The sequence below is a fragment of the Sylvia atricapilla genome, chromosome 5 (genome assembly GCF_009819655.1).
Source record: "Sylvia atricapilla isolate bSylAtr1 chromosome 5, bSylAtr1.pri, whole genome shotgun sequence".
Classification (NCBI taxonomy): Eukaryota; Metazoa; Chordata; class Aves; order Passeriformes; family Sylviidae; genus Sylvia; species Sylvia atricapilla.
The window spans coordinates 58,988,693-59,000,386 of record NC_089144.1 but is presented as its reverse complement, the minus strand read 5'-3'; the positions used below and the strand labels follow the sequence as shown (position 1 = coordinate 59,000,386).

The window sequence follows — 11,694 nt, the reverse complement described above, 5'->3', positions numbered from 1 at the left end:
CAACCTGTGCCAGGGCCTCACCACCCTCACAGGGAACAATTTCTTCCTTATACCCAATCTAAATCTATTCACAATGCAATTGCTTAATCTAAGCGTCCGCTAAAGCTGCTGATGTACAATGTAACACAAACCCCGAGGTTTGGCTCAAAGCCCTGCTCAGACCTACAGGACTCGGTATCTGTAGGAGGGCGGGGCGACGTCTCGCGAGATCTGGGGCCGGTGGCCGCGGAGGGGCAACCTCTCGCGAGACCGGCGCGCGGCCGGTGCCGCCCCCGCCCCACGGCGCCCCCTGGCGGGGACGGGACGCGCCGCCCGCCCCTCACGCCGCCATTTGACATCGGTCGGGACCGGTCCGGGCTCACCCCCGGCGCGGCCGGAGCCCCGGGCATGAGTAAGTTCCGTGGAGGGGTTCGGGGACACGGCGGGTGGTTGCCGCTGTAGTCGCCGCCGGGCGATCGGGAGCGCGGTCAGTCTTGCATTGGGACGCCCCAGGGCCGGAGCGCCCTGAGGGGCGTGAAGGAGGAGAACACCCCTCGCCACCGCCTCAGACCCGCGGGCCGGGGCGGGCTAGGGCCCCCTCACGTGTATCGGCTCACGCCGGTGTCGCCGCTCAGCGCTGCGGGGCGCCGCGTTTTGGGGACAGGAGGCGACGCTCCCCCAGTGACAGCCCCCGGGACGCCGCTGTCACACCGGAGTGCGGAGGGCACACCCCGGGATGTGCCACGCCGGGAGTGCGGCGGTGGCATCCTCGGGGTGCTCCTGTCATACCGGGAGTGCGGCGGTGACACCCCCGGGATGCTCCTGTCACGCCGGGACCTTTGCACCAGGCTAAATTCCTTGGAATTCCTTGGAAATTGCATTCTGGTTCAGCGCTGCCCGACTGGTCTCCGTGGTAACAAAACCCACAAGCCGTGGGAAAAAGTGGCTTCTAGTAAGGATAAAAAAAAGGAAAGAGGAAGAAAGTTAGGAGAAGGCGGTGGTCGCACAGAGATCTTTATTCTGTGGTGTTTAATTTGGTAATGAAAGGCATTAGCAAATAGCAGGAAGTGACAGCGTGTGGTAGGAGTGTTGCTGGGGTGAGCTGGTGCTCTGCTACCTGTTGACAAGGTTGCACTAACGAGCATCTGTGCAACTGCACATCTCTGGTAGGGCAGGGCTCAGGAATCATTAACTTCAGCTCCCATAATCATGCTCATAAGAAATAATACATGATAAGAATTTGCTTTTATCAATTATATTTGATTAACTGGGTCTTTTTTTCCCAACCCCTAAATGGCCAGGCTAACTCACAGGTTTAGCACAGTTTCAGGATCAGGCAAAGGTTTTGTTTTTCACAGGCAGCCAGAGAGTATTTTAAGTTTCAAGGATTAGGACCAGTGTCTTGCCCAAAAGGTATCGTAGTCAGGATTTGAGGTCACTGTGAATTTTCAAGATACAAACAGTGATTCTGCTTTTTGAGGCACAAATGCTGCCTGAAAACTGGAGCTGGGCCCTGGCCTGACAGGGGACAGTGACTGCAGATTCTGTGGGGCTGCATTTCCACACATCTTTCCCAGCACATTCCCTGGGAAAAGAAACATCAGTGGCTTTGCCACAAACAAACTTTTTCTCTTCCATGGCTGGGCTGGGGCAAAAATGAGAAAGTGCCTATATTAAACATACACTGTTTAAAAATTTATATGGATGCAGACAAGGTATCAGAGGTGTTAAGTGCATTGTAGCCTGAATGCCAAATGTATTCCAAGCTCATGGAGAGGCCTCAGAGGCTTTGTTTATACTGGCCAGAGAATTCCTGGACTGTGAGCTGAGTTAAAGGCTGCTCTTCAGCAGCAACATGGATTTCACTCAGTGTCTGCAGCAGTTCAGCCAGTTAGTGTGGAAGGTCATCTTTTGTCTGGGACATTTCTGCAGGAGATCTGACTGGAGGGAGGAGCAAGAAAAGCAGATCTCTAAAAAGAGTGCAGTCTGATTCCTTTCCATGTTGTGTTTGATAGATCTGCAACTGCTGAGTCAGGGTGAATAAATTAACCACCTGTGATAGCACAGCAGTCTGCTGGAGACCTGGATTATCTCAAATACACCATATGGAAAGTTAAATGCAAACTCTGATAAACAGGAAACCTACACATGCCAAAATGCTTCTGCTTTTGAATCCCAGAAAACACAGGTAAAATGCCTCATGTTTGAAAGGCAAGCCTGCTGCTTGCCTGGGATAGGGAAAAAGGGTCAGTTGAGGCAAATTTGAGGATTTCTTTAAGCTTGGCTTAAAGATCCTCAGCTATGATTCGTAAAGGTGCCTGAGAAAGTTAGAAAATCAACCTGAAGTGATTTTTTTCATGTAACTGAAGAGAGATGCAATAATCTTTAATGCTTACAAGAATCTTTACTTTTGCAAACAGCCTGGCTAAGAAATGGATTTAGTTGATTCTTTCTGTGCCTTAGAACATTTCCTATACCAAATATTAAGCCTGATATCAACAAGTCCCATAACTCTTATAAACCTCTATCCCTGCTGTTTGATTGCTGAAGAGTGTTCAAGGAGTTTAAATAGATTTCCTTTTCAGTCGAGTAAGTTTAAGGTTCCTTAAAAGAAAATAAAAACATAGGCTGAAAATCTTGGTCTTGGAACTTAACCTACCAAGCACGAATATGAAAAAATGCAGTGTAAAGGCCAGTAGTGTTGGCAATAGGCACAAGCATTTTGCAAGTTCTGCAGTTCTGGCAATCAATAATTCCTGTAAACAAGTGCTGCAGTTAGAAGGCTGATGTTTTAAGGGTGCAGTTGGTTCTTTTCATTAGCTGAGTTGCTGTTGAAAATGTCACAGCGCCATTCCATGCAGTGATGTTCATGTTCACTTGTGGACATAAACAAAACATGAGCCTTTCATCTTCTGAACTTTCCCTGAGCAATTTTCTCTACCCTGTCAGTTTGAGCTGCTCCTTCTCTGCTGATTTAAGTCATCAGAATCTTCCAGGCCACTGTAATCCTTCAGCATTGTCTTTCATGCTGGATTTATACCTCAGTTACCCTGCAGTATATCTGTTAGGAGGACACAGTAGAATAATCTTTTAAAAGCAGCATTAAAAAGCAGGAGTTGATGTAACATTCTTTTACTTTGTGTGTCGCTGTGGCAGAAGCAGGTGCAGTGCGCAGCTTTGCCGTGCCCAGGGCCCTGGCCTCTGAGCCCAGGTAGCTGTGCTGGGCTGCGGTGCCAAGGCTGCCTTTGTCACGTCCAGAGATGAGCTGCACCATCGAGAAGGCGCTGGCCGACGCCAAGGCGCTGGTGGAGCGGCTGCGGGAGCACGACAGCGCGGCCGAGGCGCTCATCGAACAGACCACGGCGCTCAACAAGAGGATGGAAGCCATGAAACAGGTCTGCTCTCCAGCCTGCCTGCCCCTGGGTGCTTCTGTGCGGCGCAGAATGAGCATGGGGTTGGGTTAAGCCTATAGTGCAGACTTGGTGTTTTTATAGAGGTGTGGCTCTCAACCAGAAATAGCTTATTTATATAGTTTGCGAAAACATTTTCGCAGTTACTCCAGTTAAAATATTGAAAACAGGCATTTATTTGAAGAAGACGGGTAGAAATGGGCTTGTATCGTACAAACCACTCTGTAGTGTCTCTTGCTTTGTTCTCCAGTGCAATACTACACATTTTTATTAATTTCAGCATGCCCATTTAATCATACAGAAGCTCTGACATGTTTTCTTCTGTACAAAATACTTATCTTTGCACTGTTTCCTTTCATTTCCAAATAGCTTCTGAGGCTTTTTTGTCCTCATTTCTATTTTGATGTTAAGCTGCTCAAGGCATGTTGTTAGATTGAGTGCGACTTTCACAAGACAACTCCAGGGAAAACGTAAAGATGTCTTGTGACTCTCCATATGGGAGTTCATCCTGTCACTCTAATGAACCCAAGATATGTTAATGGGCCTATAAAATAATAAAACCCTGCATGCAATTCAGCCCTGTAAAACTAGTCATGCAGAGGTTTCATGGCTTCAGATCAAGAGTATTACGTTTCCCCATCTGCTGGGAGTCAGGGTCCATTGACTTGGGCCCGAGTGACTTGTAGCCACACAGCCTTGTGGTTTAAGGTTTTGGGAAGCCACAGTAAATGTCAAGGGGTTAATACCTCATGGTTTGTCTTCACCACATCTCTATGAGTTTTAAATTACATGATGTGAACTTGGCCTGCATTAACTGAAGGTTAAAGAGCATCCACTACACACATCTAAGGTGTGAGACTTGTTTAAAAACAAATGCGATGTTTCTGTGTCTCTGAAGGACAGGATGTCTGCCACACCTTCTGGTGTGTGCTTGATATTATTATTAAAAAGCAAGCATTGTCTTCCTGGTTACAGACCGTGAGTGACAGTAGAACTTGTGCTTTGTGACCTGCTGAGTAATACCTGTCTTTGGTTAATCAAATATGCTGTGCCTTGTTGGTTTGTTTTTGTAACAACCAGTACCAGGAAGAAATCCAAGAGCTCAATGAAGTAGCAAGACATCGCCCTCGGTCTACTCTAGTAATGGGTATCCAGCAGGAAAACAGACAAATTAGGGAATTGCAACAGGAAAACAAAGGTAAGATATGAATATTCTATCCTTTTCAGGCTTCAGCCTGTACCACTGGAAATAGTGAGACTTTTACCACTGATCTTTTTTCAAAACATAGCAATAGAAGATTTTTTTTTTTTTCAAATTTCAGTTTATCAGTTTAACTGATCATAATGCAATTCAAGAGTCCCAAAGTCCAACCTCTGGGACTGATGAACAAAAAGAGAAATTTGGGAAAAGTGACATTTTTCAATACTTATCTAATGTCCAGCACACGTGAGGAGATAAATAAAACTTAATTCTGCAAGATAGAGATCTTCCTGGTGCAGTGTTTAACCACTGCTGAAAATAACAGGAGCAGTCAGGCTAAGTTACAGTGTAAGTAGAGAAATATAATTCCTTCTGGAATTCTGTACACTTGGAATGCACTGTTCCTCCAGGAAAGGCGTAGGTATTATAGCAGTTCCTTTCAGCAAAGGATTCCGTGATCTCAATTCACATGAGTCTTGCCTTATCTCGGGGCTTATTTATCCTTTGACTCAGTGTGTTTTGAACAGAAGCATTTTTTGACTCTGGTTTTACCAAGCTGCAGATTAAAACAGATCTGTGAACTCCTTCCTGCCTTTTGTACAGTATGGCTGGGGCAAAGCTGCTCAGCCACACTCCAGATGGCTTTTGTCAGCCACAGGGACTGAACAAGAAGTCACACTAACAAAAGACCGCTTGTTCCTGACAGGAATTGTCCCAGGCTGATCACCATTACAGCCATCTGCAGAGCCTGTGTAGATTTCATGGTGCAGGCAGTGGGCACACTCAAGTACAGACTCACTTTGGTTTTCTCAAGCTGAAATACTTGTGCATTTTGATTTGGTTCCCTGTGTTAAACTCTTAACTTTTTAATTTTAAAATTTTAAATTCTGTTGGCAGAACTGCGCACATCTCTGGAAGAGCACCAGTCTGCTCTGGAGCTCATCATGAGCAAGTACAGAGAGCAGATGTTTAGGTTGCTTATGGCGAGCAAAAAGGATGATCCAAGTATAATAATGACGTTAAAAGAGCAACATTCCAAGGTAATAGCTTCATTGAGGTTCCTTGCTTTGTTTTTAGTTAACACCTTAGTTTGCAGTGGATCAATTAAAAGCTCACTTTGTGTCAATTTTTGTTCTATTGTACTACTAATTAAAAACTGTAATTTTTAAAATCCACTCCATGCAACATGAACAGGAAACTATCAGTTGAGTAAGTCAACCTTACCAGCTTCTCATTTATTAAAACTTTCAATAGGTAACATTTCATTACTGCATTTGCCTAACTTACTTTAGTTTCACTTGAGTCTTTAAGGCAGCTGCCCTGTTACACTGCCTGAGGTTAGTAGTAGCCAGACTTTAAGACTAGCTTTAACTTATGCTTGTGACACTAGTAAATAATTAATAAACCTGTGCTTAGGGAGAGTAGGAGGAACAAGCTTTTAAAATATAATATTCAAATATTTTTCCCCTAAATATTGTAAATAAATCTTAAAAATTAGAAGTTCTTTTGACTCTTGAATAACTGGATGAAGCAGAAAACACAAGTATGTGTTCAGTTATTCAAGAGTCAAAAAGACTTTTAAATTTTGGGGGAATTCATTATTCTGGGTCACTAACAGATCTAAACAGGAGCTTTCTAGCAAAGTATTAAATTACATTAAAAAAGTAACAATCATTAGAGCAATGCAGCTGTGTAGACAAACAAGTTTAAGTGTTAATAATCTTTGCCCTCAGCTAACTTAAGTTTGCAAAGCAAAGTTAGAGTCTGCTTACTGGGAAAACAGAATCAAATTCTCTAATTCTTTCTTGCCTACTTACAACATCCTATGTGTGTAATTAGTGCCATTGGTATTGAAAAAATTATTTGATTGGAACTGTACCTTTAACATAAAATCTTGAAAAAAGACAGATATAGATAATTTTCAACAGAAGTTACCTCAGAATGTGGTATAGCATCTGCTTCAGCTTCAGGAGAACCAACACAAGAGGGTAAAAATAAATCCATCCTGAAATGGGCTGTGATAGTTCATTTGGGAGCACTTCAATGGAAAAGCAGGAAAAAGAAACAAAAAAGAAAAAATAACATCTCACAATGTAATTGGAACAGGAGATACAGGCTTCAACATTTTTGTTAAACATTTTCCTTCATGAATGCCTGATGAAAAAGATTTATCACCCTTACCCTGACACATAGGATTTCTGGAATTTCATTATTTATTCTCTAGCTCAAGTTTCTTACTCAGGAAGATTGAACAAGGCTGAAGCACTTTTTAACTACTGCTGTCTTGTTAAGTAAACAGTCCATTATACCCAAGGAGTTAAGCTCCCTGTTCCCAGTAATGCTGTTTCCCTGAGTGCCAGCTGTTATTTTGGTGCCTGTTTACAGATTATTACAAGAACATTGATTGCTGCAGATGAAGAAGCACTTTCCTTTAAATAGCACAACAATGTCTTTTGATAGTGTTACATACAAGAGAAAAGGGTGTGTTGGTAGCAGTGACCCTGATCTGGGGGTGCTGCTTGAATTTGCTCAGCTGAAACAAGGCCCTGAAATGGGTGTGGCCCTTTTTGTTGTTTATCTCTTTGGAGAGAAAAACCCCAATATGTACAAAAGGGAGAGATACACAGAGGCTTTCACTGTCATTGCACTCTTTGGTTTTACCCTATCTAAGTTTTCCACATGTGCCTTCCAGCTTTGTGTTAGGATCTGACCTACCATCAGTGACCGTGGAACAGGCCCAAAGTGTATTGATCCAGAGCCCACAGGAGCTGTGAAAGCAGGAAGCAGGAAGGACAGCAATATATCTGAAACCCACAGCTCCTACCCAGGCATTCTCAAGGGGTGCATCCTTGCCTGACCACGGCTTCCTGTCAAGCTAAATTTGGGAGTTCTTTAAAAAAAAAAAAAAAAAAGTTTCATGTCATCACCTGCACTGCACTGGAAACTGAGAAGAAAATAAAGATTTACTGCAAGTTTTTTCCCCACCCCCTCACATAGAGAGTGAGCATTGAACAACTGCTAAATTATAGCTTGGGCAATTGGAATTGGCCAATTGGAAAGGGCCAATGTATATCACAGTAAAGGGTATTTGTTTTGGTCAGATAAGTTTATGATTCCAACTGAGGCAGTTCTTGGTGGTAGTTTAAAGGCAAGGTGATCAGGTGATCGTCTGCCAGCTATATGGATCTCCCAATTTTAAATTCATCATTTAAAAGTGGGATTTAACTTCAGTCTCTGCTGTCCTTCATTTCAGCCCTCCTGTCCTGCTTTTCCTGGTACAGGCCAATAGATATTGTGAATTTTGTCCAAAGGCCAGTTCAGGCACAACTAGACTGGCATCACAGCAGAGCTGGTATAAAAGACAAGGTGAAAAATGGAAGCTGTTGGAAATACCTTTAAACTGTCTGGCTTAACTGAGCAGCAGCGAGTGCCAGAGGGGCACAGGCTCCTCCTGTAGCATTGTGGACAAAGGCAGCATTGACCCTTCTTCTTGAACCTCTGAAGTCCAGAACCCAGATAAGCTGGAATTGGAGGTGGATTCAAGCAAAAGTATCTAAAATAGAGTGTGGAGGATGGGTTTGAGTTTTGTAATATGTGACATAGAAAGGATGACCACTGCATCTGCTCCCTTTTAGAGAGAAATGCCTGTCCATGGGCGGGTACTGGAGATCAGGTTTCAAACACCTGGAAAGAATGTGGCTTTCCCTGCTGTTCTCACAGGAGTGGAGCAGTTCTGCATAGCCAAAATAACACACATCAGTTCCTGCTACACAGGAGGGCCTGGTCAGGGCAAGCACAGCACCAACTTGCAGCCATTTGGAGGCAAGGGATCACAGTTGGTTGAGCTTCTATCAAATTCCAATGAGGGATCACTGTGGGACAAACCAGGTTTATTTAAATAAACAGGACACTGTGGCTGCCCACACTGTAAAGTTAGAGAGAATTTGTTTTCCAAAAGTGAGGTCTGTGATTAAAAATGTCACAGCATCTAAACCACATTTAATACTTTGGTTTTTTTTAATAATAAGACATTACTGTATATTGTATCTCAGGAGCTGCAAGTGCACGTGGACCAGATTACAGAGATGGCAGCCGTGATGAGGAAAGCCATTGAGGCGGATGAAAGGCACGGCTGCAAAGAGCAGGAGCGCATCACCCAGCTCGAGGTGAGGAGAAAGCTGCAGAGGCATAGGCAGTAAAGGGAGTAAAGGTGTTTTATGCAGTTACTGCCCCAGTCACTCACTGCTGTTGTGTTACCCTTGCCTTGCCTGGAGCAGGGGAAGCACCACTACAGCTTGATGTCAAGGAGGAGATGCTTCAAGCCCATCTAAGAGAGCAGAAGGGTCAGAAACCTCACATGCTCCCTTGGAGAAGACAACACAGCACTGATTTCAAATCAGTGTTCTACTCCTTAGGCATTAATTTGGAGGGGAGGCTTTAACAGTTACCCCGATTTCTTTCTGGACTTCTATTAATGTGGTTTTTTCTCTCTGTTTTTAGCAAGAAAACAGAGGCTTGAGAGAAATTCTTCAAATCTCTAGAGAATCCTTTCTGAACCTCAAGAAGGAGGATGCATCAGAGAGCACATCCCTGTCAGGATTAGTGACAAGCAGTGATCTGAGCTTGAGGAAAAGCTAAGGACTCTGGGAATCGGCAAGCTTCAGTTGCACACTTAAAAACCAATGGAGCATCAGGGGGCACTGGTCAAGCACTTGTTACTGAATAGGGCACCAGCAAGAGAATGCATCCAACTCCAGCTCAGTGGCTTTTATACTGTGTAACATAAATTCAGCTGGTATTCTGCAATACTCTCAGTGACAAATTGATTGCCATAGATCTAACCTCAGTAGGAAATGGATTAATGCACTTGCTGAGTTGCAAATTCTTTTTATATGAACTCATTTTACAGATAAAAGGTGAGATTTCAAGTAATTTATATAAATTATTGCTCATACAAAGTTCAGTGCAACTCTTAGATAATAAAGGTAAGATTTCAAGTCTGATCTCCACCTTAGAAAGTAGTAACTTATGAATATGCTTTGTGCATGATCCACATAGCATTTTTTCCTTTTGTTTTGGCTTTAATACATTCTCGTTTTGCAACAAACCTCTTTGATAGGAGGGGCACACAGGCAGCATAAAATTTAAGGATTTGTGTCGTTTAGCTTTGAGGTATCACTTTCAAATACAAGGCCAATTTTTAAACATAAGGAATGCGGTCAGTTAATAGTTTGGGCTTTTTAAATGAAACAAAATTCTTTCAAATACGTGCACTGAATTGTATTGTGAGAACATAGAAAGAGCTGTTCCCACTTTGTTGTTCTCAGGAACACAGGTAGCAATACAATTCTGCCTCAGCTTTTACCTTCAGGAGAGGAAGTCCTGCTCAGTTCTCTGTCAGTAAGAAGCCACGAGTCCCATGTCTGTCTTCTCCAATTGCCTGCCCAAACTTCCTAAGTGAGGAATGGCAACTGGAAAGCACAAAAGCAGTGGCAGCAGAAAGTGGGGGTGGAGGAAGGAGGAAGCAGCTTCATGGCAGAGTTGGCAGCCTGCAATTAATACTCTTGATTTTCCTTTCTCCAGAGGAAAATTTCTTCTTTCTTTGAGGAAAATTTCTTTCTTTGTTTCTTCTATCTGGAAGGTTTTAAAGTGAGTTAAGCAGAGTGAAAGCTGTCAGCTACAGAAGACTGTGGAACTACAGCTGCCACCCACAGTTTCACATTCTGGCTGTTCAATAACCCACCAAGCAACACGAGCTGAGTAATCCTGAAATCAACCACCACTTAGTCAAGTTTGATTTTCAGTGACAACAACACAGAAGGAACTAAGCATCCAACACTTCCAAGTGTGCCAGCTTCAATACAGCTTCCTGTGCCCCAGCACAGCTTCCCTGAGCTTGAGGTAAATGTTCCATAGGCCTAAGAGGGAGCTTTCAGTGGCACTGAACTGACTTAGGAGCAGCTCAGTACCCTTATTCTCTGTTACTGCTCCTTCCTGTGGTCCTTTTAAGAGGAGATAAATGAGAAAAGAGCATTAGCAGGCAGTAAATGCTTGTTCTAAGTGAACTAATGCACGTGCTGAAAAGACAGGTACATCAGGTCTTCACATTCTCACAGCCTGCTTTAGAAATGGAGAAGCTGCTGCTTCTCTGCAGAGCACGTTGGCTAGGCTTAAGAACACACTGAGGACATTCACATGCATGGGAAAAAAGTTATGGCCATTTCCAGGTTTGTGAAACAGCCAAGGAGAAATTCTGGGGGAACATTTTAGCTCAAGCACAAAATATTCTTGTCTGCTTTTATATTATCTGTACAGCCTCACCAGTGCTTCTCTAATTTAGATTTTGCATTTCTGCTGTGACTTGCAAGCTGCTGACTTACCAGAGGCCACATCTTTTTTCACTGGAGTGTTCTGTTGCAAATTTACAAGGAATTTTGGGTTCAGTTGTTGAAGTTCTTGTTTCTAGAAGCATCTTTTCACCCATGCACTGGTGTCAAGAGGCATTTCTATCCATTTGATGCTGAATTCAGCTACATGGCTGACTTCTGGTTTGGCTTCCAAATACAGAAGAGGGTTCTTGGTCTGTGGCAGTACTTTGAGGCTGCTCTATTATGAAATAATGCTTGATTAGTGTTTATTTTTGTAAATTTAAAAAATGTGACTTAATTTATCTACTCCTAGTCTTCACATTTGATACGTCTCCTCTTTCATTCCCCTGCCCTGATCACTAGGATTTTAAAGAGCCTTCACAGTGTGTGGAGTGACTATTTTTCATTGCATACCTGTTATTTTTTTAATGCAGATGGCTTGAAAAGGATTTATGGCTAGAATTGTGTACTGTACAGTAAAGTTATTTTATCAATAAAGTTGACTGAAAACCTAGATGTCTCCATGACTAAGGCAAGGTACGGGCTCTGAGGTGAGCCTTGTTGGCAACACAAGATAAAAAAGAAAGTAACCAAAATGTTCTGTGTGGCAGCTGTTCAGCTGAGTGCATACTGAAACTAAATTGGGCTGGTTTGTACAGCTAAAAGTTTTAAACAGTCTTGCCTTTTTAACAAGCACATTAGAGGCATTAGAAGATTGTTAAAATACAGAACTAAT

The 11,694-nt window shown here is 43.2% G+C and overlaps 1 protein-coding gene and 1 long non-coding RNA gene across 5 annotated transcripts; one reads left to right on the top strand and one right to left on the bottom strand.

Annotated features, from left to right (window-relative positions):
* The first annotated feature begins 246 nt into the window (after positions 1 to 246).
* On the top strand, positions 247 to 11,469 carry FGFR1OP2 (FGFR1 oncogene partner 2). Of its 3 annotated transcripts, none has more exons than XM_066319655.1 (6): positions 247 to 391; positions 3,238 to 3,374; positions 4,470 to 4,587; positions 5,488 to 5,630; positions 8,643 to 8,756; positions 9,091 to 11,469. In XM_066319655.1, exons 1-6 carry the CDS (start codon positions 388 to 390, stop codon positions 9,226 to 9,228), a joined length of 654 nt encoding a protein of 217 aa, XP_066175752.1. In that variant the 5' UTR covers positions 247 to 387; the 3' UTR covers positions 9,229 to 11,469. The 3 variants fall into 3 exon arrangements, with proteins under 3 accessions (XP_066175752.1, XP_066175755.1, XP_066175753.1); XM_066319658.1 differs by having other exon boundaries at positions 279 to 391; positions 3,139 to 3,374; XM_066319656.1 differs by having other exon boundaries at positions 279 to 391; positions 3,136 to 3,374.
* LOC136361617 (uncharacterized) lies at positions 2,364 to 6,928 on the bottom strand. 2 transcript variants are annotated; one of them, XR_010743661.1, is made up of 2 exons: positions 6,526 to 6,928; positions 2,364 to 3,040 (listed from the first exon to the last, which is right to left on the bottom strand). It is a non-coding gene; the product is annotated as an uncharacterized lncRNA (long non-coding RNA). The 2 variants fall into 2 exon arrangements; XR_010743660.1 differs by lacking the exon at positions 2,364 to 3,040 and adding an exon at positions 4,932 to 5,146.
* Positions 11,470 to 11,694: the final 225 nt, after the last annotated feature.